This window comes from Artemia franciscana, chromosome 18 (genome assembly GCF_032884065.1).
Source record: "Artemia franciscana chromosome 18, ASM3288406v1, whole genome shotgun sequence".
NCBI classification, from domain to species: domain Eukaryota; kingdom Metazoa; phylum Arthropoda; class Branchiopoda; order Anostraca; family Artemiidae; genus Artemia; species Artemia franciscana.
This window is the reverse complement of record NC_088880.1, coordinates 1372692-1399854: the sequence shown is the minus strand read 5'-3', so window position 1 is coordinate 1399854 and position 27163 is coordinate 1372692. Positions and strand designations below refer to the sequence as shown.

The following is a 27163-nucleotide window of genomic DNA, read 5'->3' as shown; positions in this document are numbered from 1 at the left end:
TCCTAGATTCACCTCTGAAAATTCACATTGAATTTTACCAGTTATGCATTGAAATAGATGCTTTGCAAAAAAAGAACAAAAAAGAAGTCTTGTTACTTTAAGGGTTTATAAATAGAATAAGTTACAATAGTAATTATTGCATTTGGAAAGAGCACTGAATTGCAAATTGAATAGCACTGGTGTGTTTCTGTTCAGTTAGCAAATTACCTTAAGCTCTGTTCTCTGTCAAATCTAAAACATGAGTTTGATACAAGTTGTGCAGATTATTGTTTTGATTGCTGTGTTTGGTCAAAATGGGTTTAGTTCTTCTCAGAACCCATGTTCAACCATGCTATTGTGGCATAATTGATTTTTTTAAAATATGTGTCCAACATGATTAGAACTTGCAAGATGAAAATTCTTCAAAGTTTGGCTGGGTTAAACATGGATAACCTGAAAATTATTTTGTCAAACCCCCTCAAAATATGCTTTAAACCCATTGCTTAAAAATACAACTTTAAACTATAGGCCTACTTAGAGCAATTCAATATAATATCCTGTTCATTACTTCTCATACAAATGAAAGTAATTCTTTGCCAAAAAATGGAAACTAGTTAATATTCCTTGATAGCACTGCAACTAGATTGGTCCCTAGTAGTCCAATTTCTTTTGATCCATCTACAAAAAAGGTACTTTTGCTGTTAAACGTGGATGGCATGCACTTGGCAATTGGCCAAAATGGACCCCAAGACTTTGTGCTATAGAACTCTGCTTACAATGTTAGGATGATTAAACAGGTAGCCTTGTCTGAGCTTGGTTACAGGTTGTGCTCTTTGTTTTGAACTGGATAAAACAGCTTTGCTGCATAACAGCATGTCATTATTAATAACTTTCAATTTGAGTTTACAGCAAATTTCTAATGAAAAAAAAAATGTCTAATACCTTAACAAGGTCCAATAAGATGCCATCCATTAGATAATCAGTCAAAAGACCATCTGGACCAATTAGTACAGATCCAGAATGTTAATATCCAATGATTATGGATATTGATAATGGAATGATAATGGGATTCTCTGATTGTTTTGTAGTTAGGGAGGGAGGGAGATACCTCATTTTAACACCAAAACATCCCAACTGTCATTGAGCCTTTGGATAAATACAGAATTAGTTATAAGGGAGAGACAAGGTAAGGGTGGAGGTAGATACTGATATATAATCCTCAAGGCTGTGAGGGGTATTTTTTTCTAAGTAAAGATGGAGAGGGGGTAATCTTCAGTAACAAAAAATAATTAAAATCACAAAAAAATGTGAATTTGTCATGTAATCCCTCTTGATTTCTGATCTATGCTGTTATTATGAAAGAAAAGGGTAGCATCAAACCCCAAAACAAGCAGAATTTATTCCTTATAGGAAGGGGACTGCCATTGCTATATCCAGCAGGGGCAGAGTTATGCTCCTGTTATAAACTCTTACTTCAGCTATATCCAGCAGCATTAGGGGGAGGGTGGAGATATAGCTGTAACAGTAGGCAAGCATGGTTATTATATTCAGAAAGAACATTAAAATGTATAAATTCAATAATTGCTTAGGGAGAAAATTCTGTTTGGAGGAAATTGTATGTTTAGAACAAAAGAAGTTCTTAAGTTCCAATTTAGATAGCTCACTAACAGCTTTCCAAACTTTCCTTTTGTATGATTTGAGAAGAAGTACATATTGCATCAATTAAGAAGTTATGCCAAAAAAACACCTTGTCAGGTTTGTTACCAGATGAAATTGAAATCAATGATTACCAGGTATTTTTGAACCTGAATTCTTCACTCTGCTGTACTTCATCTTAGTTCTCTGACTATTGAGTCTGCTTGGATGAAAATACATCACCAAAGATCTTTAATAGCTTGGGTGTCTAATGACTACTAATCATACAACTGCACCTGGTCACTTCAATAATAATGAAGAACAACTTCTATCCTCAACTCTGGAGCTTCACAAGCAGAAATCCTTAGATTCCACTAAGCAGTTGACATTTCAGTTGCCTAAGCTGGAGCAACTGTTGACAATTCATGATGAGAAAAATTTTGTGTGGACTCTGGTTAAGGTATGCTTGACAGCCTAACAAGTTTCAGCAGATGATCTCTGGTTCTTGAATTAGGACCAATGATAGGAAGACAAATACTAGGAAACTTCAATGGTTAGCAGCATGAATAAATTTCTATACAAAGAAAGACTATATCATGTGTAGCTGCCAACACTGACATACCAAAGGAAAAGGGGTGACATGATTTTAACCAAAAATTTACTTTCTAAAAACACCCTTCCCAGTCTCTTTGCACAGCCCTTGTATTCTGGTACTAGAGGACATTCAATAAAGCTCTCTATGCAGCATTCCATAAGCAGACATAGAAGTCATTTCTTCACCAAAGTCATCAATCTGTGAAATCAACTATCTGAGGAAACAGTTTCTGTAACTTTAACAAACACATTCAAGTCCCACCTTGATAATGAATAGCTCAGCCAGGAGTTCCTTTACAATGGGGGAACTCCACAAGGGTCTAGATCAACAACCACAACCTACACCAAACAAATTTTTTTCATCACTGGAGCATCACAGGGATGAAAAACCTTATTTTTTAAGCTCAAACTTAAAAAAATTGTGAATATCTGCAATGAGCATCCTGTAAAGAACCCTCAGTTGAAAACAAAGTCTTACTGAAGAAAGTAGCATATAGTACAAATTTAACAGCTAAGTAGACTATGACAGATAATTGATGACTTAATCTTTGTAGCCAGAGTGTCTTAATTACTGCAAGGTTTTTGACAATTTTTGAGGTTGCTACAATACAAAAATAGCTGTGATTTAAGGTAATTCAGTGAGAGCATGCTGGCCTTCATTAACTTGTGGTTTAGAAGGGCATCACCTCTATTTCTCCTGTATTTAGTGCATAGAAATTTCATTGTGTATGTTCATTTTGGGGCATAAATTTGTCCAGTAGGGGTGGGTGTAAAGTTTTCTGGTATATCTTCAGGAATGACATTAGCATAGTTTAACAAGAATTTTAGAATGTTTAAGAGTAGTTTTCAGAATTGTCTACTGTTTACTTCTAAGTAGAGGGAAAGCACCACTAGGCCTAATACTGGGCACTGGCCTTTTATAATCCTAGGGAAACAGATATGCTGCTCAAATAAGGCACAAGCTTAGTGAAACTGTTTTGAGCCTTAGGCTATACATTTACTTAGCCTAGATTTAATCCAGGTAAAATTCTAGTTAATTGACTTCTTGCTATCTCAGAAAGGGTTTAGGTTATGAAAATGAAACTTTCAGAGACAAATCTACAGACTAAAGTATGTCCTGGGAAGGTATTTTGAAGCAACTACCTCCACTCCTTCTCCCTCTACAGGGCCCTGACCTTTGATGACCTTTAAAATTTGTGTTATAAAAGTGAAACCTTGCAAAATAGATCTTCTGCTTGAATGAAGTACAACAAAATTGTTTTCAGCTTCAAAACTTTGCTAAATCCCAATTTATGAGGTTTTAAAGATATGCAAATACATTTCCTAAATTTTGAAAAAAACATTGATATTGCTCAAAATTCTACTCAAATAACAGGAGTTGCATTTCCAGAACTGAAGGCAGAGAAAAAGCAACTAGTAACTGAAAATTAAGGTAAAATGTTGTTTTGTTAAAACTTCAATAGGTACAGACCTGTCATGTAGGCAAATTTCAGGGCCCTTTAGAAGGAGTGGAGGTGGGTACTTTAAAATACATTCCTGGGACATACTTCAGCCTGTAGACCAATCCCTGAAAGTTTCATTTTCCTAACCTAAACCCTTTCTAAGATAGCAAGAAGTCAATTAACTAGAATTTTACCTTAATCCATAAGTTTTGAATGAAGTCTGAATGAATCTCTTAAATTTTGGAAAGAGACCTAGATGTGGCTTAAAATCCTGCTGAAATTACAGAAATTGTGTTCTCTAAGGCAGGCACAGTACCAATGAAAGAGAAACTGAAAAGAAGACTTCAAAACAATGAAAAAGAGAGTTGCAAGATTTACATAGGTTTTGAGCTAACACTTAGCCCAATGCCATCTTTTAAGCCCTATATAAAGGAAAGTGTAGGGACAGCAGCTTTATAACATCTTCCCAGGTTAGCCTATATGTTAGACACTAGCCTACATTTATTCCTTGATGAATTCACCTATTGTCCAATATAGCAAAAAGTCTAGAACTTAGCCCAATGCCATCTTTTAAGCCCTATATAAAGGAAAGGGTAGGGACAGCAGCTTTATAACATCTTCCCAGGTTAGCCTATATTTATTCCTTGATGAATTCACCTATTGTCCAATATAGCAAAAAGTCCATCAACAAGAACTTTACCGTAATAATTCTTTTAGAAGGCACCCCCGCTAGTTCTCTATAATGAAGCCTAGTTCATTGGGGAATGTACCTATATATGCTACCCAAAACAAATCCAATAGGCTATTCAGTGAGTTCTTAAGCTGATTAAAATGCTGCAATCTAGTTCAAAACAACTCACATCGCCATCTAATTATTGAATAATGTACAGCATATAGGTAGCGCTTCTTCGTGCCAACAAAACGGACAACTTTCGTTGTTTCTGAATATGCTAAAATCTGAATTAAAAAAATTAAAAGGCTGACGTGATAACTCCCTGAAGTCTCAAGCTCTCTAAAGAATTTTCCAAATAAACCAAAGAATGAGGTCTATAAGTTTTATAGCTCTATCCTGAAGATTGTTGAGAAAAAGTAGTGATGCAATTTTCGTGGTGTCCACCCCATGTGGGGATGGTTGGTAATGAAAGAGCAGATAAATATGCCAAAACGGCAGCGCAAAATTTAATTCTTACAGCTCCTACAGAACCATATAAACAGATTAGAGAGATGTTTAGAAGGATTCACCCAAAAAATTTTGAAGAAATGAGAGATAATAGTAGTAATATAGCTCTTACCCGGAAAAAGAAACTTGGTTTTTATATGAAAAATTGGAGTAGATTAAAAAGAAAATATGGTTGCTTAATGTTCCGTTTTCGGTTGACCTATGTAGGTATTAAGCATAGGTTGTTTATCATTGGCAAAGTTGATATTCTTCTGTGTGATAAATGTAGTGAGAAAGAAAATATTTTCCATTATGTAGTTGATTGTAAAGAATATGAAAATTTAAGAAAAGAAATGATAATGTCGTGTAAAGAAGAAACTTTAGGATAGTTTTCAGTGGGGCTTACATTATGAATCTTCATTGATGATGAATCCTTGGAGTATAAGATGATAGACTTTTTTATCTAGTTTATATTTGAAAGTGGTAGAGAAAAAGATTTTATCTGATGTTGATAATTTTGTAAATGTTGAATTGACAGTACTGCAATAGGGATTGATTTGTGTGTGGACTCTGTCTGACTGAGCGTTTTAGGAATGATCTAGTTACTTGATGAGTGATATTAAAAAAAAAAAAAAATGCTATATAGGAGGATCGTTTGTTCTTTTTAGTTTGAAGCTGAGATGAAACAATAATTGCTGTATAGAAAGTATTTGCAGCTAATGGTGAAGTGCTGAGAAGAAAGAAAATTAGTCATATTGAAAGAAGTCTCGATTACTGTCAAGAGGAGACTCAAGTCTTTCATATCTCGGAGGAAGTCTCATGCAATACACGCTTTGGTCTCTCTCAGTATATTTAGAAATTTCACCGCCCTAATTTTGAAATTGGGTAAAAGATGAAAAACATAGCATTAAAGGATTAATCAAAACAGTTGAAAAAATTGGAAGAATATCTACTGCTATTTTAATATTGCACAATAATTAGAGCAATTTTTCAAATTGGAAATGTGAGGTTATTCTCTGAAAAATTTAGTATTTGGTAGCAACTATTAGTTGAAGCAACCCAACTGATAAGCTGACATTCAGACGACGAGTCTGCTTTTGACCGATCCAAAAAGTTCAACATTGTTGCACATTCAACTAATCAAAACCAAATCGTCCAAGATTTTTAGACATGATCCAAAACTGACAACACATCTGACACAACATCTGATTGGGAAGTGACAAAAACTTCTTTACTATATAAACACACAGAGACATTTATGGACACATCACAATGGCAAGGCTACTTGACTCATCTGACTTGAAGAATTCGATCTGACACTTAATGGGAACCGCAATTGGATTGGCAACGCCGAGCTAAGACAATAAAACACATTCTTTGTCCATGGTCGTATATTAAGCAGAAATCTTGCATATTTATCATAATCTGAACGCAGCTATTGTTTATCACTTTCGGAAAAGATATTGCAAAATGGAGACATAGATAAAAATGGGGTGTAACCAAAGCATTGTACAGTCGGGCTTGAATCTGCAGGTTAAATTCCTATTTTGCCGAGATGGAACACCATACGCTCTTTAGCCTTTTCTCCAAAATTTTTATCTGTACAACTTGTGTAAAACCCACACTCGACCCAATAGATATTCCTAAATAAAAAATAGAATCGTATAAAGCAACATCATCATCCCCAAACTCGACAATACGGTCCGCTAAATTCACTCCTCTTCTGCAAACCGAAACAACTTCACTTTTGTTAGTACCAGAAGCAGTACTATAGCGTGGCATTTATATAGCGTGGATATTTTGGAGAGTCAAATGTTATCGGAGGCCTAACAAGCCCTTGCCCTCTTTTACCGAAATGCATCCGATAAAAGTTCTGAGACAGACATTTTGATAAAAATAATCCAAAGACCATGTAGCAAAAACTTTGATGGCGACACAGCCTCAATGGCCCGAAAGCAAGCATTGAAAGTTATGTCCTGGGGGCATATATGGTTCTTACATAAGGGATACTTGTATAAACTTCCGAGAAGAATAACTGAATAAAAAATTCAAAGTTCTAGTTCATTTTTAAGATTCAAAGGAGATCAGAGGGCTACTAGCCCTCCCCCCTGAAGCCCTTTTCCCTAAACCGATCTGATAAGAAATCTGAGATAGCCAATTTTTAAACAATAGTTCAAGATCATATAATAATAACTCAGGGGTCGATGCAACCCCCCAGGTCCCGGGAGCAGGCGTTGTATGTTATACATTGAGGGCAAATATGGTTCTTATGGAAGGGATACTCATATAAACCTTAGAGGGGGCTTATTTGACTGGACACTGAAAGCTCTAGTTAATTTTTTATGAGTAATAAAAGATCAGAGGGCAACAAGTCCGCCTTCCACGCCTTTTCCCTTAAGGTATCCAATAATAGATGGCCGTTTTGTTAAAAATAGTTCAAAGGTCAGATAAGAAACTCCGTTGGCGACAAACGCCGTTGTCGACACTATAACTCATATGAGGGGTCACCCTCCTCCTAATACCACGCTCTTTACGCTTAAGTATTTTTTAGTAACTTCAACTATTTATTCTACGGCCATTGTGATTCAAGGGTCATTCTTAAGGAATTGGGACAAAATTTAAGCTTTAATGTAAAGAGAGAGGTACTGACGAGGGGGCGAACCCCTCATATACGTGTTAAAAACATACGAATATAGAAGCTCAGTACGAAAGCTAATTCGTAAGTTCCGTATATCTTTTACTAATAAAAACGTTCTTAAAAATTAAAAGTTCTAGTTGTCTTTTTAAGTAACCAAAAAATTGGAGGGCAACTAGAGCTCCTCCCCCGCTCTTTCTTTTCTCAAAATCATTCGGTCAAAACTATGAGAAAGCCATTTAGCCAAAAAATAAAAATTAGAATTTCGTTTTAATTATTCATCTGCGGAGAGCCAAAATCAGAATATGCATTAATTCAAAACGTCCAGAAATTAAATAAAAAATTTTTTATAACTCAGAAATATCCCCACGTTACGTGCGTCTTTAGGTGATGTTTCCACAAGAAAATTGGCGATTTTCTGGCAATGAATTGGCAAAAATTTTCTCGTCTCATGTGGCAACTCTGGTATTGTCTAATAATATTTCAGCATATTTATCATCAAACTATAAATAAATTAATTGGTCCAGAGCTCTTTGTGAGACAGAAGAATCATTATTTTTCGAAATTTACCAAGGAATTCAATTCTTCACTTAGCCTCGGTATTTAATTTATATTAAAAAGACTGTGAAACGTTAAGGCAGAGAGCCAGGCAATTTTTACTCTGATTTAAAAGTATGAATTTGCTAAACTGTTCCAGCTCTTCCATCAGCAACACTAGACCTAGAATACCCAGATAGAATACAGAGTTGTTGCTTGCTGTTTGATTTATCAATAAACACTGCTTGTAAAATTCCAGTTTAGCTACTCTTTGCTATCTTGGAAAGAAGTTAGCCTAGGTCAGAAAAATTAAACTTTCAGGGATAGACCTACAGACTAAGTATGTCCTGACTCATAACTAAAGTCAAATTTCTTTATGGTAGCTTGTCTGATCTTTATGAGCACCATATAAGTGATCTTTTCAAGGACACTGAAATCAAAATATTAAGAGTTAGTTTTCAGCTTGCAATTGTTGATGCTATAGGCCTACATACATTAAAATCCTCTACACTGCCCAGAGTTCCTCTTTTAGCTGATACTTCTGCTTCAAATATTTAGCACCAGAATTCTTCAGGTTGCCTTAAAACTGCTGTCAAACCCTTTGTACTAGTAAATATAACCAAGTGTTTCTCATGGGACTAAAAAGGTTATGCAAACTAATCCTACTGACCTTGTTTTAACTAAAGATGATAAAATTCTAGTTAATTGACTTCTTGCTATCTTGGAAAGGGTTTAGGTTAGGAAAATGAAACTTTCAGGGATATTTCTACATGCTAAAGTGTGTCCTGAGAAGGTATTTTAAAGTACCCACCTTCACTCCTTCTCCCTCTAGAGGGCCGTGAAGTTTGCCTACATGACAAGTCTATTACCTTAAATTGCAGCTTAGAGCAATATAAGGATTATCCATCCTTGTGATGCTCCATGAAATTTGTTTGGTGTAGATTGTGGCTTTTAGACTAGACTCTTGTGGAGGACTCTGCAGCTTCCCAATTGTAAAGGAACTCCTGGCAGAGCCATTCCCTGTCAAGGTGGGACTTGAACATGTCAGTTAAAGTAGCAGAAACTGTTTCTTCAGAGAGCTGGTTCCACATATTGATGATTCTTTGGCTTAAGAAGTGGCTTCTGTGTCTACTAGTGGAATGCTGCATGGGGAGCTTCATTGAATGTCTTCTAGTACCAGAATGCAAGGGCTGTGCAAAGAGATCAGGAAGGGTATTTTTAGAAAGGATTTTTTGGTTAAAATAATATCACTCCTTTTCTTTAGTATGTCAGTGTCAGCAGTTTCAAACAATGTAGTCTTTCTTTGTATAGAAATTTATTCATGCTGCTAACCATCTTAGTGGCACAACACTGGACATCCTCAAGCAACTTCTTATCTTTTTGAAAAAACGGACTGCCAATGACATTCCAACCTCCAGAGGTGGTAGTACAAGTGCCTTAAATAACTTCATAAAAACTCTTGGTTGTTGGCTAGAGATGGTTCTTTTTATGATACCAAAGGATTTATTTGCAGAAGATGAGACAGACTTAGCATGGCTGTTAAACTTTAATTGGTGATCAACAATAACCCCAAGATCTCTTTGTTCAGAAACAGCAGAAAGGAAGTTGTCTTGAAGGAAATACTTATGATGCTTGTTGTGTTTGCCAAAATGGATTACATGGCATTTGTCAACATTGAAAGTCAGAAGCCACATGTTAGCCCATCTTCAGCGACTGTCAAGATCTATTTGAATTGATTGCTGGTCAGAGGGAGTAGCCACTTTTCCAACTAGTTTTGAGTCATCAGCATAAAGGGTAATAAGATTTGAAAGAAGGGTGGGTAGATCATTAACATAGAGGTTGAAAAGTGTTGGTCCAAGAATAGTGCCCTGGGGCACGCCACTTAATATAGTTATGGGAGAAGAGAAATGAGGAGTTCCTTGTGAATAAAAAACTCTGACACTCTGTGAACTTTCAGAAAGGAAGCCCATAATCCACTGTACAACACCTTCATTGACACCTGCAGCCTTCACTTTGTTTATGAGGAATTCATGACAAACTTTGTTGAATGCTTTGGACACAGATCTACCAGATCTGAATCCATGTTTTGATGTGGAAAGGATATTATTGACCTCAAGATGTTCAATTAGAGCTTTATTAACAAATCTCTCAAGTACCTTAACAACTGCAGAGGTGATGCTTATAGGACAGTAATTTTCTACTGAGTCTCTTTGTCCCTTTTTATGGATTGGGGTTATATAAGATGTTTCCCAATCATGCTGTAGTTCTCCATTTTGAAGAGATAACCAGAGCAGCATGCACAGGGGGTAACTGAGAGCTTTTCAACACTCCTTAAGAAGATGTGGATGAACACTGTCTGGTCCCTTTGAATTATTTACATCAATCTTCTCAAGGCTATTGAAAACCATTACTTCACTTACTGACAGACCAGGCATAGGGAAAAGCACTTCATACAATGGAGGATCTGGTGAGGAGGTACCTGAGTTTTGGGTAAAGGCAGAAGCAAATTGTGCATTTAGAATGTCAGCCTTATCTATTGGAGATGAGTGTAGTACACTGTGGTCAACAAGGTCAGGAATAGTATGATGATTTGGGTTTTTATAAGAGACATGTCTCTAGAAAGATTTTGGGTTTAACTTGATCTCAGAAGCTAATTTTTCCTCGTAAGCAGATTTCAGTTTTTTTTTTTTACAGAATTTGTTACATGATTCTGTACTGCCTTATAAATTGACAGGGTCTCCTGGTTCCTCTTCTTCATATACTGTTTCCAAGCTCTAGATTTCTGGTTAATCAGCTTCTTAACTTCCTTAGTGAGGAAGGGAAGTGTTTTGGGCTGTTTCCTAAAAATAACCCTGGAATGTTTCTTTTCAAGAGCAAGGAGAGTTTTTTTTTGAAATTTAACCACAACTCATTGATGTCACTGGTGATAAGCATTGACCAGTTCCTGCTGTATTGCCTCATAGTCGGTGAAAGTCTGAGGACAAAATTTAGGTTGAGGATGACTATTTAGGGACAACACAGACAGAATAACTAGGTGGTTGCTACTAGCAATTGGCAGTACATAATCATTACAAATGAGGGAATCAGTATCATGCAATATGACAAGGTCTAACAGCAAGGGATTCTGATCAGCTCTATGGCGTATAGGCTTATCAATAGTCTGATGAAGAAAATTATTTGATAGGCAAGATAAAAAAGGCAAGTCTCTACTATTGGATGAAAAGACCAATTGAAATTTTGACAAAACAGCATTTTACCTTAATTTTCAGTTACTAGTTGCTTTTTCTCTGCCTTTAGTTCTGAAAATGCAATTCGTGTTATTTGAGTAGAATTTTGAACCATATCAATGTTTTTGGTAAAATTCTAGTTGATTGACTTCTTGCTATCTCAGAAAGGGGTTAGGTTAAGAAAATGAAACTTTCAGGGATAGGTCTACAGGCTAAAGTATGTCCTGGGAAGGTATTTTGAAATACCTACATCCACCCTTCTTCCTCAAGAGGGCCCTGACCTTTGATGACCTTTAAAAATATTGTGTGTTATAAAAGTGAAATCTTGCAAAATAGATCTTCTGCTTGAATGAAGTATATTTCCCATCTACTCTGTCACTTGTCTTTGTCTTGCACTAAGCTGGAAGAAACTGTTTTGTTCTTAAGTTTTATGCAGCATAAATTTGAGTGAGTGGGATATAATCCACCAAGCACCAAAATTCCTTCCCCCAACAGAAAATAAAAAAACAAAACTCAAATAAAATTATCAAATTTGGAAAGCATTATTTTCCATGGGCGAGGAATATTTTCTGCAGGTTTTTACCACAGAGGGTATTTTCTCTGTGGGGGGGGGGGTAAACTCTAGCCACAATATATATATATATATATATATATATATATATATATATATATATATATATATATATATATATATATATATATATATATATGTATATATATATACACAACATCAATATCTTTGGCAGAATTCTGAGGAATGCTAAGGCTAGTTGGGAAACCAAAACCTTCTTTTTTATATGTGTATGTATACATACTTTATTACCCACAAAAATAAAAAACTACAGTATATAAACAACAATCATATAAACCCTTCAAACACAAATCAGCAAGGTATAGCTCCTTCAATTGTTGTTTGAAAAAGAAACCTGAAAATGATTTTTCCTGTTTATTCTATGTTATAGGAAATGGAGAATGGCTTTTCCATTAGCATCACATATTGCAAGCTTTACAACTGTACTAAAGCCTTCCATAGTATACCCTTTTTAAAGGTCTCATGGGAATAAACAGTTTCTCAAATTAAATCTTTTTAAGGTTTTCCCTGTGGAAGCTACTGTAGTGCTAATTTTTGCAATCCTATGAATTTAATGTTTCATTGCGAGATGACATATCTTACATAATTTAATAGCTGCGATTCAGCTTTATACATCTACCAAATTATGTTCTTAAATTTTTGAGATTGAAAACTGTTAACAAGAGAAAAAATCTTATGTTTTAAGCAAGCTTAGACCTATCCTTAAGAAAATATATAATATTGTATTCTGGCTTCACAAAAGGATACATTTGAAATTAGGTTTATTAAGCATCATGCCCAGAGAGTGAGAGGCTAATCTTCTGAAGATCCTCATCAGGAAAATCCTAAAAAAATAATCATTTATGGGGGGGAGGACTGTAGGCTCAATTAATAATTCCCTCTCATCTCATCCCCCTGTCTACATTGATTACAATTAGGTATTTAAAGAAACTGGTTTATATCAACCCTAACAATAGATGAAGCCATACATGATATTTTAACCTTTAATTGGCTATTAAGATGGTTGAACATAAAAAAGATCTTATTAACAAATTAATATGCAATTGAGACTACTTCTCTACACAACTAGCATGACTACATCACCTAACAATAGCATTTTTGATATCTGTGAACTAGGTTTGCAGTACTTTCTTCCTAAAATAGTGTTACCATAATTGTAAGTGAGTTGTGATGGTTTCTTTGACCTTCTTGAGTTAGGCAGATCATCCCTGAATTGTGTGGTAGATCATAATAAAAGATTGAAACAATATTGGAAGGTCTTGAGAGGAAGTAAACTGTGGAACTTTGAACAAGTTGAGCAGGAAGAAGAGTGTGCTGAACCTCAAGTGTTTTTGTACTATCATGAACTGCTACTAGCAGCAGTGGGAGTATGTGATTTGATCTTTTTTTTTTTTCATTTAATCTTGTTGTCCTAATTCTATAAGAACAATTTCTGAAACATAATGGCCATTTAATTAAAATAATAAGCTTTTTTTAAAAAAACTATTAAAATATATTTCCCATCTATTCTGTCACTTGTCACATGCTAAGCTGAAAGAAACTGTAATTTGTAGTGTCATGAGCTGATAGTACCATCAGTAGTAGTATGTGATTTAATTTTTATGGCACTTGGAATTTACCAAGTGACATACAGCAATCATAAATTCTGTCTGTTGGTCTGTCTGTCCTGTTTTGCTAGTTTAGGCACTTCCATATAAGCTAGGACAACGAAACTTGGCATGTGTATCAACGGGCCAGACCAGATTAAACTAGAAATAGTATTTTCCCTGATTTGACTATCTGGGGGGGGGGGGTAGGGGGACATTTAATTTTGAAAAATTAGAAAAAAGAGGTATTTTTAAGTTGCAAACGGGTGATCAGATCTTAATGAAATTTGATATTTAGAAGGATATTGTGCCTCAGAGCTCTTATTTTAAATCTGAACTGGATCTGGTGACATTGGGGGAATTTAGAGGGGGAAACCTAAAATCTTGGAAAATGCTCAGAGTGGAGGGATTGGAATGAAACTTGGTGGCAAAAATAAGCGGAAGTCCTAGATACGTGATTGACATAACTGTAACGGATCCGCTCTCTTTGGGGGGGGGGGGGTAATTCTGAAAAATTAGAAAAATGAGGTATTTTTAACTTATGAAAAAGTGATCAGATCTTAATGATATTTCATATTTAGAAGGACTTTGTAACTCAGATCTCTTATTCTAAATCCCTACCAGATCCAGTGTCATTGGGGGAAGTTGGGGGGGGGGGCTGAAAATCGGGATGAAACTTGATGGGAAGAATAAACACAAGTTTCAGATACATGATTGACATAATTGTAATGGGTCTGCTCTCTTTGGAGGATTGGGGGGGGATTCCTAGTGCTTTGGCAATTTCAGTGCTTCTGGACATGCTAGGACAATGAAAAGTGGTAGGCATGTCAGGGACCTGCACAAATTGACTTGATAACAGTTGTTTCTCTAATTTGACCATCTGGGGGGGGGGGGCTGGAATGAGAGGAAAAATTGAAAAAATGAGGTATTTTTAACTTACAAATGGGTGATTGGATCTTGATGAAATTTGGTATTTAGAAGGACCTCATGTCTCAGAGTTCTTATTTGAAATCCTGACCATATCTGGTGATACTTGCGGAGTTGAAGGGGGAAACAGGAAATCTTGGAAAACATTGAGAGTGGAGAGATTGGGATGGAACTTGGTTGGAAGAATAAACACGAGTCTTAAATACATGATTGACATAAACAGATTGAATCTGCTCTCTTTGGGGAAGTTGGGGGGGGGGGGTTAATTTGGAAAAATCAGAAAAATTGAAGTATTTTTAACTTAAGAATGAGTGACCAGATTGTAATGAAATTAGATATTTAGAAGGAACTCATATCTCAGAGTTCTTGTTTTATATCCCAACCAGATCTGGTGATATTGGGGAGAGTTGGAGGGGAAAACTGAAAATTTTGGAAAATGCTTAGAGTGGAGAGATTGGGATGAATTTTGGTGGGTAGAGTAATCAAATGTCATAGATACATGATTGACAGAACTGGACTGGATCTGCTCTCTTTGGGGGAGTTAGGGGGGTCTAGTGCTTTGGTGAGTTTGGTGCTTCTGGACATGCTAGGACAATGAAAATTGGATGGCATGTCAGGGACCTGCCCAAACTGACTTGATAAAGTAGTTTTCCCAGATTTGACCATCTGGGGGGATGGAGGCAGACGAAAAATTAGAAAAATAAGGTATTTTTAACTTACTAGTGGGTGATCAGATCTTAATGAATTTTGATATTTAGAAGGACCTCATGCCTCAGAGTTCTTATTTTAAATCCTGATTGGAATTATGCCTCTGATTTTCCTTTTAAATCAATCTGTTGATTCTTAGAATTTTGCTAGAGGTCATGCCATATGAGCTCTTGGCTCTTTTGACCTTGTCACAAGTGCCATATGAGCTCTTAGCTCTTGTTTTTTTTGTAAGTTCTTTAGTGAGTTGTGATGGTTTCTTTGACCTTCTTCTAGTTGCTGCTCCTCAATCCTTTTTATGATTATAGGGAAAAGATGGAAGTCACTTTGCCGTAGCCAAAACTAAATGGTGAATGTTCAAAAATAATCTAATCATATTGATCAGTGATCTCTTTTACTTTGGAGCAAAGGAGTGATTTGAGTCTTTGCAATACCATGGATAAGAATATTCCAGAAGTCAGCCTGCCTTTTATTCCATTTTGATTAGATCTCTTTATATGTTGCAAAGTTGCACAGCTTGAAATCTGTTGTAATTAATGTCCCTATCCACAAAGATGCAGCAAGCAATGTACTTTTTCCCCTAAATGTATTTGAAACCATCACTACTCCCTTATAATTATTGGCAGTTGTCTTGTGGTGATGCTGTCACTTTGACCATAGCTTGATAATAGGGGATCCAGAGATCAAATCTGGTTGTAGCAACACACTTCAGGGCCAACACAAGGACCTCAGTAGTCACAAAGCATTAATCCAATACACACATTAAATCATCAGCAGCATCTCCTAAACCCTTGTATTGCCTATTTTATGATAGTAATGGTCAAAATTAAAACCATATTTACAATATTGCAGCCAATTGCCCTACTAATATGTTTCTTTTTCTAGGTTTCCTGCTAGTTAATCTCAAATGTTTGAATGGCAAGAAAATGATAGGCTTTCATTTGATGATTCTGATAGGTTTGAAGAGGACTCATTATGTAGCTGGTGCAGTGAGCCTGAGTCACTTTGTAACAATTGGCGAGGATGGAAGAAATCTAACATAGGCTCTGGTAACTCAAGTCAAAACCAAGGATGCAGTTCCAGGAGAATAGATGGTACCTTTTCTCTTTTATTTCTTTCTCTTATTCTTTGTGATATGTGGCTCATGAACGAATCTATTAGGACCTTGCAGTATTTGTTTCATACTTTTTTTTAACTCATATAAATGGATAAAAGTTCTTAAGGGTACCCCTCTGTCTAAATTGAAACAATTGTCTTTTTTGGTCCCCCTAAGTGAAAGAGCATTCAGTCAAAGGAAGAAATAGTTCTTGCAAATTCAAGCCTATGGAAGCAAAGACAAAAAATGAGTTTTCAGTGGCACACACCTTCAATTAATTGATCAATTTATAGCAACTTTAACATTTCAAATGACAACCCACAAACCTCTGTGTGGGTAAGATCATTGGTGTAGTGTTTGGTTTTTGAGAAATCAATTTGCCACATTTTGTATTGATATAAGACAAGATTACGTTTTTAATGTAAGTTTTTCGTATTGATATTGAGTTCATAAAGATTTTATGGCAATTCCAAACTCTATTAAACAAACTACAAAACGCATGTACAAACAAAACAGAAGGACTTCTATTTGATGTATACTCAAAACTACAATAATGTCCCCATTGGTACATGTAGCCAAAAACTTCAAAGAATTATTAGACGAATTTCCAAGACACAATTCCAAAAATTATTTTTGATCTTTTCAGGAATTCATTGTCTTGATGGAAAAATGCTATTTTTTCCTTCGAATTCAATTTTTTGACGTATCATTGGAAGACAGTGTACCCCTTGTATGAAGCTTATGATAGGGAGAGGGGGCACTCCACTCACCCTACAAAGGTTGCCCTGAAGGTACTGTCTTAGAAAGAAAATGAAAAAAAGTGACATGCTTCAAGCCTTAGGCTTGGTACAGAATAAATGAATTGAATGAAACTGTACCAGTTTTTCATCTTTGACCCTTCCTCCCTAGAAAAAATGTTATTAATTGATTTTAGCATACCAGAGTTCTTAATAATAAGCAAATAAATTAAATACGTTTTTTGGCTTCTTCATATAATTAATTTTAAAACATTGTTTCTAAAGAAAAATAAATACTTATTTTAAATCCCAAAATGATCAGAAATAAAACAATATAATGCTAGAAACTTAAGACGAAAAGAAATTGTTATGAATGAGGACATGTAACCTAAAAAAAACGAAAAAAAAAAAAAAACTCAATTTTATGGATGAAACTGGACTTATCCTGGGTAAAGGTAGGAACAGTGCCCCTGGAAAGAGTAAAGTTGAAACAGGCAGAATATTTGAGAATGTGCTAATTGTGATAAGATTAAAGGAAATAATAGAGGAAAGAACAAAAAAGTTTGTGGTAATTTGGAAGTAAAGGAACATTTATTTTGCAAGGAAGAATTAGACACCCTACTAAAAGGATTGAAAATTATATGGCCCCAAGTGCTAAGAATGTGGTAATTGAGTTTTTGAAATATGGTGGTTGTGAATTAAGAGATGAATTATTGAAGATAATGAGTATCATTTTGAAAAGGGGGAAGTACCCAGCGGTTTTAGGAACAATTTAACTAAAACCCTTTATAAGACTGGTGATAAGAGGGAGCGTGGGAATTATAGAGGTATTAGCTAGGTTTCTGTTAAAAGTAAGTTACTAGGTATCAGATACTTTTGATACTAGATACTTGTCATTGACTGGGTATATAGAATTGAGAAAGCACAACCTATAGGGAACCTACTTTATGAAAAGCATAACTAATTAAGAAACTAATTATAAATATCTTCCTTTAATTCCCATATTATATAACAAAAGACAAATACAAATTAATATAAAGTTTCACTTCTTTTCCACTGGCTGAAAATAATCCCTGTTTCTTGGATTTTAAATTATTTTTTTAAATTGAAATAGTACCTTTATCTAAATCTTTAGCAGCTTTAGCAAAAGTTTATTTAAATCCCCCTGTGAGAAAGGTAATAAGAGTGAGTTTGGTAACTATAGAGTAATTTGCTTAGTTTTTAGACCTAGAGATGGTGTAGGTAAAGTTTAAAGACAAAAAATTTTCAGCCAGTGAAGAATGGCAAATGAAGCAGACATTTTGGTAAAGAGCTCATTAATCCATTTTTAGTGCTCAGAAAATATATATGCTATAAAAAACAAACAAACTAAACTTTAAAATTAAGTAGAAAAAATGAGCTATCCCATTTCACAATTTTTTGCTTTCGTGCCATATGGTGGCACATTTTTGGTTCGTGTTGATAAGTTAATGCTTACATTTGTTGCACCATATAGTTATAATCCCTGCTCTTCTTGGGAGGGGGGGGCTGTATTGTTTTAATGCAATAGTGTATTGCATCGTTTTATTGCAAGTTTTATTCAGTTATAATTTAGTTATAGCTTGTAACGACATCTATCATAAACAGTATTTCTCGGAAGGTGCTCACTTTGGTTGCTGTTTAAAAGGCGTAGGCTCTAAAAAGACAACTATTGCAAAGAAAATTCTAATTTTGTGATTTTTCTTCATTCATTTGAACTTTTGTTCGTATTGAAAAATTGATTTTTATGTTTGTTGTACCAAATAATTTCGAACCCCCTTTTCTTTGGGGGCCTTTTATTTTACTACAATAGGTATATTACATCAAATTGTATAGATTAATTCATTCATTTCCTGCCAAATCTTGGTTTTGTTCTCCTATAACTTGTAACGATATTTCTCAAAAAATGCTTACGTTTTTTGAGGTATAGACTTCAATTGCAAATTTACTACTGAACCTCGGTTTGTTATGTAACAATTTATAACTGTATTATTCATATTTCTCGTAAACAAGTTTTCTCATAAAGTGTATGACTTGATTGCTTTGAGAGTGTGCTAAACCGTGATGAATTTACAGGCAATGATGTAGAAAAGAATAAAAAGTTTGTGGCACTTAGGAAGAAAAGAAGATTTATTTTGCCTGAAAGAATTACAGACAGTATTAAATGATTACAAAATAAAGTTCCCAGGTTTTGGTAGTGTCGTGAGTTTTTTTTTAATATGGTTGTTTTAAATTTCTTAGTTCTGAAGTAACTGAAGTTTCTTAGTAACTGAAAATGCTGATGTGCCACTCCATGACTTGGAAACTAAAGAATAAAACGATGATTATGCCAGCACGTAATTTAGATATTTCATAGGACACAGGCATTTGAACATTCCTTGTTTTTACTGAATTACATAATAACGTAATTAAAACAAATATAACAACTTGTTATAAGTTATGAAAGAAGTTTTTTTGGTATCTATGACGTCATGCATGCACGAAAACGAAACGAAACAAGATCTGCGGCTAGAAGACATGCGGCAACAAGTATCACAACGAATACCACTTAAAAACGATCAAAAAAGAAATTCACAGGTGGAATATATGCAACACGGATGATCACATTGAATCCCAATTGAAATCTGCGGTTAGAAGAGATATAAAAGAATAGACGAATGCAGAAGAAGCATGCCTAAATTACTGAAAAATCATATAATTACTATGTTCTCCTCAATAACAGACCCCTCGCTTCCCCCTTGCATATACAGTTGGATTTTGGTGCTAATGTATAGTATTTTAAAACTTGAAACATCAAATGATACATCAGCTACAGGAGAGTTTAGTTAAAAGCATATTTAGACGATGTTATGTAAGAAGTTTATGCCTTTTATTTATATATATATATACATGAACTGACGTCATGTTTTTCGACTGACGTCATTATAAGGATTGAGCTGTATGCGTCATGAAGTTGTTTGTCGACTGACGTCATGTTTGTCAACTGGTGAAATTACAGACCGGGACACAAATGACGACCGGGACACAGGGAATATAAATGACGACCGGGAACCTCAAAGAGAAATTACAGACTGGGACACCGGGACACAAATCACGACCGGGACACAGGGAATATAAATGACGACCGGGACACGGGGACACAACTACAACGGGGACGCCGGGGGCACAGGGAAGATATATAAATGACGACCGGGACACAGGGATTGTTCGAAGAGAAATTACAGACCGGGACACCGGGACACAAATGACAACCGGGACACAGGGAATATAAATGACGACCGGGACACTCAAAGAGAAATTACAAACTAGGACACTGGGACACAAATGACGACCGGGACACAGTGAATATAAATGACGACCGGGGACACAGGGACACATCATTAGAATAATGAGGTATAGATCTGAATACGGATTGTTTTTCCCATGGACAATTATATGTTGCATGTTCAAGAGTCAGTAAACCTGACAATCTATTTATATGCACAGACAATGGGACAGCGAAGAATGTTGTATATTCGCAAGTTTTACGTAGTTAAAAACATATATATATATATATATATATATATATATATATATATATATATATATATATATATATATATATATATATATATATATATATATATATATATAAGTATATATAGATATATCTATAATATATATATAGATATATATATTATAGATATATCTATATATATATATATATATATATATATATATATATATATATATATATATATATATATATCTATCTCTATTCCCAGGTGGGACACAGGGACAGAACTGCAGTGGCGCGTAACGACTTACGCGCGCGGGGGGGCTTGGGGGGGCGAAGCGCCCCCACCAACTAGGTGTTGGGGTGGCGCGAAGCGCCACCCCAACAGCTAGTATATGTATATCTATTATATATATATATATTTTTTTTTCTTTTATGAGGAGCAGTATTACCTTTAGTTGAATTGTGTTCAAAAACAGCTGCTGCACAGATCCCATTTGAGGTGGTTGAGCAGACAGTACATCCTGTTCCAGAAAATTTGCAACTTAGGATTGCCTTCTGGAGTTTCCCCGATAACGAAGAGGATATTCGGCTCTATTCCTGTTTGGCTAATGGATCAGCTGAAGAATATGCAAAAGGGGAAGCTCTTTATAAATCAAAAGCAGTGTGGGATATAATCCAAATTGGTAAGTTTTGCCAAATATTGTTTTTGTAACCATAATTAATTTATTACCTGAATGATACCAGATTGGTAAGATACCATGAATTGGCAAGTTATGCCAAATCTTGTTTTTATAATCATAGGTTTATTACCTGAACGATGCCATATAACAGAGGGACTTCGAAGCTTTGTCCTCTTTGTTAGGGAACACCACAACTTACCAGCCCACCATGCCTCTCCCCCCCTTAATTCTTCCAGATATCTGTTCTATTTTTCCTAAGAATTTGTTTTCTGTTAATTTCTGAGACAACATTGTTTTCGATAGCTCATATAAAAAAGCAAATAATATAGGATTTTTTTTCAATAGTTGTAACTCATAAATTAAATTGTTATATATATTAAACAAAAGTATTGAAAATGTTTTGTAATCGTTTCCGGGAGCTCTTCTCGGTTTACAGTTGGAAAAAACGAAGCGCAAAACCAGGAAAAGAAAACTAGAATTTAAACAGAAAGCGCAGAATTTAAACAGAAAAAACGAAGCGCAAAACCAGGAAAAGAAAACTAGAATTTAAACAGAAAGCGCAGAATTTAAACAGAAAAAACGAAGCGCAAAACCAGGAAAAGAAAACTAGAATTTAAACAGAAAGCGCAGAATTTAAACAGAAAAAACGAAGCGCAAAACCAGGAAAAGAAAACTAGAATTTAAACAGAAAGCGCAGAATTTAAACAGAAAAAACGAAGCGCAAAACCAGGAAAAGAAAACTAGAATTTAAACAGAAAGCGCAGAATTTAAACAGAAAAAACGAAGCGCAAAACCAGGAAAAGAAAACTAGAATTTAAACAGAAAGCGCAGAATTTAAACAGAAAAAACGAAGCGCAAAACCAGGAAAAGAAAACTAGAATTTAAACAGAAAGCGCAGAATTTAAACAGAAAAAACGAAGCGCAAAACCAGGAAAAGAAAACTAGAATATAAACAGAGGTATTGAACAAAATAAGCAGCTAAAACTTCGGTCACAGCATATGCCCCGTTTTGGCAAAGTATAACAGGACTAGATCATTAACGTCGATCATTAACAAATAGCCTCTTTGTTAGTATTCTGATTGAAACAGTTGAACTGAAATGCCAAGTGGTTTTAAGTGAAAATTTTGGTTATGAGCAGTTTCCTTTGCAGTCAACACCACAGAAAAGAAGAGGGTTTTCTTGTAAGAAAATGTTGCTACTCAAAAATTCTTATTACAACGTTTCACCAATTCTTTAAAACATTCTTTAAACTGGTTCAAAATAGTACCTGGTTCAAATAGGTTCAAATAGTACTGGTTCAAAATAGGCTACTCAAAAATTCTTATTACAACGTTTCACCAATTACATTCTTTAAACTGGTTCAAAATATTACCTGGTTCAAATAGGTTCAAATAGTACTGGTTCAAAATAGGCTACTCAAAAATTCTTATTACAACGTTTCACCAATTACATTCTTTAAACTGGTTCAAAATAGTACCAGGTTATTTGGTGTATATAGGCATGGTTTTAAAAAATTGAAGTTGTTCATTTTATGACCAAAAAGTCAAAGGTATCAGCCATAGTGGTTGACGCTCGTGCAAAATTGACTGGCGAAGATAATAGTGACTCAGATGGATTTTGCACACAGATACAAGAACAAATAGACAAGGTTTGAGCTAAAAAATATGATATATTATTAGGGGATTTTGGTGCCCAGGTTGGTATAAATTGGGAAAGACGGTATCATAGCCTAGGTCATAGCCTAGGTAAATTTCTTAAAATGACCAATAAATTAAAATTATAATCACATGATGGCTAGACGGCCAGCGTTATTGATTACATATTGTAAATCGAAGACTGGCAGGATGGATATAAGCTACTAAGGTATGTAGGAGTGCTTTTATTGCTAAACATAAAGAACATCATCTAGTAGTGCTTAGATTACTCTAGGGCTGAAATTAAGGGGGGGGGGGATAACTACCTTCCCGAAAGATACGACGTTAGTAGAATTCAAAATGATAATTAGTGTGAAAATTTCTAGGAATAGTTGAATATGAAAACTGGAAAGTTTAAAAGTTTGACAATGCTTAAGATACATAGAATAACTATAGGAAAATAGTTTGTGAAGTGGCAGGAGTTGTCTTAGAGAGAAAAGCTAAAACGTAGCTATAACTTTGAGCGAAAAGGCTTTAAGGCTGGTAGAAAAGAAGAGGGGGGGGGGGTGTATAAGAAGTTTTTAAGGGGTAGATCAAATGAGGATAATAGGAAAGAAAAGTAAGGAAAGCAGAAAAATACTTTTATTAAAAACCGAGCAGGTCTGAAGTGGTTACCATGGACGACATTACTGATGATCTTGGACCTGTAGCCAGACGGCACAATTGTAAAACATTGTATTGGCATGTTAAGAAATTGAGAGGACATTGTCAGTCTGGACTTGTCCTGGTTAAAAATGGGAATATATAAGTGACGAGGAGAGTGTTAAAGAGAGATGGGTATAACGTTTTAAGAATGTGTTAAACCGTAATAAAGTTATAAAAGATGTTATAGAACAGAAAGAAAAGTTTGTGACAATTTTGAAGTGAAGGAATACCTATTTTGTAAAGAAGAGCTGTAAGTGGTACTAAAAGGACTAAAAAACATTAGGTGCTGGTAGTGTGGTAAATACATTTTTGAAAAGGGGAAAGTATCTATGATTTTAGGAGAACGTTACTAAAACCCTTATATAAAAAAGTTGATAAGAGCGAGTTTGGTAATCATTGAGGTGTTACCTTGGTTTTTGCCAAAAGCAAATTACTTAGCATGATGATGCTAATTAGACTGGTTGATTCTGTAGATAAGATTTTTGAGATAAGATGAGTGTGGTTTAAGAGAAGGAGATGATGTGTCTGCCAAATTTGCACTCCTAGATTAATAATTGAGGGTTTGGAGTCTTAGAACCCTTTAGCCATCAGTGTTATAGTTTCCGAACAGGCATTTGTTTCAGTCGATAGGTGGACTTTAGAAAAAGTTCTATATTTACATGGTGTGTTAGATAAGTACCCAAAAGGATTAGTGCAATGTACAAGAATTTTACTGCTGCGGTTAAGGTCTTAACCGGAGCAATACTCCTTTCCTGGGGTAAGGAAGTGAGGCTTGTTGCTGGTTTAGTGTACTTTGTCCTAAAGAACACGACAAAGACTATGCGAGAGTATTGAATCAAATGGGAAAGTAAAACTACCCTGGGCTTATATTATGTAGGCGAATTAAGTGTCCTAGATAAAAATGAATGAATTTCTGTAGGTTTTGAAATTTTAGGCTGCAAGAATGGGTTTGAATATTTACTGTTAAGAAGACTAAGACGCTTTAGGTAGGAATGGACAAACGTGAAGAGGTAATGTTGTGTAACGAAAAGATCGATCAAGTGGATAACTTACTTGAGTAGTATGGTCACCCCATCCAAACCCCCCAAAAGGTTAGAGTGTCAGTTGCGTTTTACTGAAAATTAATCATATTAAAAATATGTTACCCCCCCCCCCGCATCAAAAACTTGTAACTTAGACATTAACTTAGACATGTGCACTAATAAAAACTTTATTCAATGTTAGTTATATATATATATATATATATATATATATATATATATATATATATATATATATATATATATATATATATATATATATATATATATATATATATATATATATATATATATATATATATATATATATGTATATATATATATATATATAAAGTTTTTATTGTTTTAAAATGTAGAGTTGTGACAAAGAGTCAAATTTTAGCGTAAGGAGCGAGGCATTAAGGAGGGGGTATTTCCTTTCATATACGGAATAATTTCTGTGGGTTTTAAGTTTTAATATCGCTCCCTACTTTCAGCTAAAAAAACTTGTTTTTTATATTTGATTTTAGAAGAAGTACATTCACTTTAATATGATTTTCTTTTCTTCTTGGATGCTTCAAAAATTTTTTTGTCTTCAGGGTTTCACCTCAGTGCAACTGTTTATGGCGGCATGTCACAGCAGAATGGCAGCCGAACTGGCAAAAACAGTCCGTTCAACGTTTCGATCACATTTGATAGGCGACACATTACATCTTGTACTTGTTCGTGTGGTAGTAATGCCTCATTTTGTAGTCACATTGTGGCCGTTTCACTCTTCCGGATTGGACAGGTAAATTTTCATAGCTGTTAATTTCTTCTTTTTTATCTTCTAATTATTTACATGGGTTTTGATCACATCAATTTATCGTTTACATTTACGGTTATAATGTGTCGCGACACATTTTATCGTTCACTTTTTCATGTTTCAAAATAAAACAGTTTTGACACCTTAATGCGTCTTAGGTTTGTTAATACCTAAAGGCAATTTTTATAAGATTTTTTCTTTGGTAGTTTCATAATTGTGAAGTTTTAAGGACAGTGCCGCATTACCATCAGTGTTGCCGCGTTGAATCGAGAAAATAAATAAGCAAACACTTAATTGGTTGAATGTGACAAAGCTTATCGTTCTTTAAATTCAAATATTAATAATCTGTTGACTCAAATGGAGAACAAGACCTTCAAAGACCCAAAAAACCTTCAAAGGCTACTCCTTTTTAAGTTTTTTGGTCCCTATTTTTTATCTTTTTTCCGAATTTTTACCCACATTTTTTTTTTTTTTTTTTTTTTTTTTTTTTTTTTTTTTTTTAATTTACCACAGCCATGGGAGAACCTTCTCTTGGACCTTCAAAGGGAGGCTACACCTTTTTAGGTTCTTTGGTCCCTATTTTTTCATCTTTTTTTACGAATTTTTACCCATATTTCGTTTTTATAAAATTTAAACGCCCGCTACTACCAGAAACTACAAAAAGGCATACCCCTGGTTCCCACTGCTGCGTCAATCTCGACACGATTTTTTTTTCTGGCGGAACAGACGTACGACAGAATCGGATGGAGGTTCACAAAGAAACGCAGACTTTTGCGTCGCTGCGAAAAACTATTCCAGACACAATCCCAGTTACTCTAGAATCGGTAAGAAATAACTGTCCTCATCTTCGTCTACCTCAAGTGCTGCCAATGGTTCTATGGCTCTTACTAGTGCTCTTGATGGTTCTACAGTTTAACAACTGTAAAACCAAACTCTAGAAGAGCCAGATTACTAGAAGAGCCTAACTCTAGAAGAGCCATAATTTTGGCTAATTTGATGTGGCTCTTGTGCTCTTGATGGTTCTACAGTTTAACAACTGTAGAACCAAACTCTAGAAGAATTCAAATTAGCCAAAATTAGGTTTTTAGTCAGCTCCGTCACTTTGCTTATGATTTTTTTTTTTTTTTTTTTTTTTTTTTTTTTTTACCAGAACAGCGCATGCGAATTGTCGTATGCGTTGAAGTTATTCAACGCATCTGACATTCCAGCAAAACGGATGGTTTTGCGTCGTTTGTCGCACGATTTGTGTCATTTGTCGCATGTCGCAGGATTTTGTGCGAAATCGCAGCAGTGGGAACCAGGGATAGGAAGTTCTTTTTATTAAAAATTGAGCTCCCGGTTTTTTTTTTTATTTTAAACATGTAGATGGCTGTGAAAGTTTCCAGTGATTCATTTCAAACAATTAGATTCCACTTTCACCGTCCCTACACATTGTTAACATGGCTTTTAGGTATGTTAAAGAAATGGTTTCTAGCCCTTAAAATCAAACGTATTCATGACAATGAATGAATTTAAAAAGTGAAAATTACAAGGACGTGGTTTTATTTCTAGAAAAGAAATTATGTTATGGTTTCTGCTAAACTCAACCCGTAAAATATAACCTATTCAAAATTCAACCTGGCAAAATTCGACCAGCAAAAATCAACCCAAATAGATTCAAGCCCATGCAGAATTTGACTCACCTAAACCCAGCTGAGGAAAAACCAACCCAGCAAACCAATGGTTGAATTCGGTTACAAAATAAACTTCTACCCCCTAAAGTACGAACTAATCGTTACGCCAACTCATTTGTGCCTTTCTTCGCATCGATTTTCAATGCTGAGCCGTAGTGTGTGATTTTTGTCTAAATGTAAGATTTTGTAAAAAACTGAATTTAGCTATATATATATATATATATATACATATACATATATATATATATATATATATATATATATATATATATATATAT

General features: G+C 34.9%; 2 protein-coding genes across 4 annotated transcripts in view; one reads left to right on the top strand and one right to left on the bottom strand.

Moving 5' to 3' along the window:
• The window catches only part of LOC136038489 (transcriptional coactivator YAP1-like), a 66374-nt gene extending 61886 nt beyond the window's left edge, over positions 1-4488 (bottom strand). The window contains exon 1 of one of the 2 annotated variants that reach the window (XM_065721573.1): positions 4421-4488. The gene's annotated coding sequence lies outside the window, so the exon portion shown is untranslated. Of the gene's footprint in view, positions 1-4350 lie in introns of both variants that reach the window. The other variant, XM_065721571.1, reaches the window with a different exon arrangement.
• Positions 4489-7936: 3448 nt separating this feature from the next.
• LOC136038488 (zinc finger SWIM domain-containing protein 8 homolog) overlaps positions 7937-27163 on the top strand; it is a gene marked incomplete at its 3' end in the record, with an annotated part of 96799 nt that continues 77572 nt past the window's right edge. Inside the window, 4 exon segments of one of the 2 annotated variants that reach the window (XM_065721570.1) lie at positions 7937-8043; positions 15904-16112; positions 20812-21051; positions 25007-25197. In XM_065721570.1, coding sequence (XP_065577642.1) covers positions 15926-16112; positions 20812-21051; positions 25007-25197 — 618 coding nt within the window. 2 annotated transcript variants of the gene reach the window in all.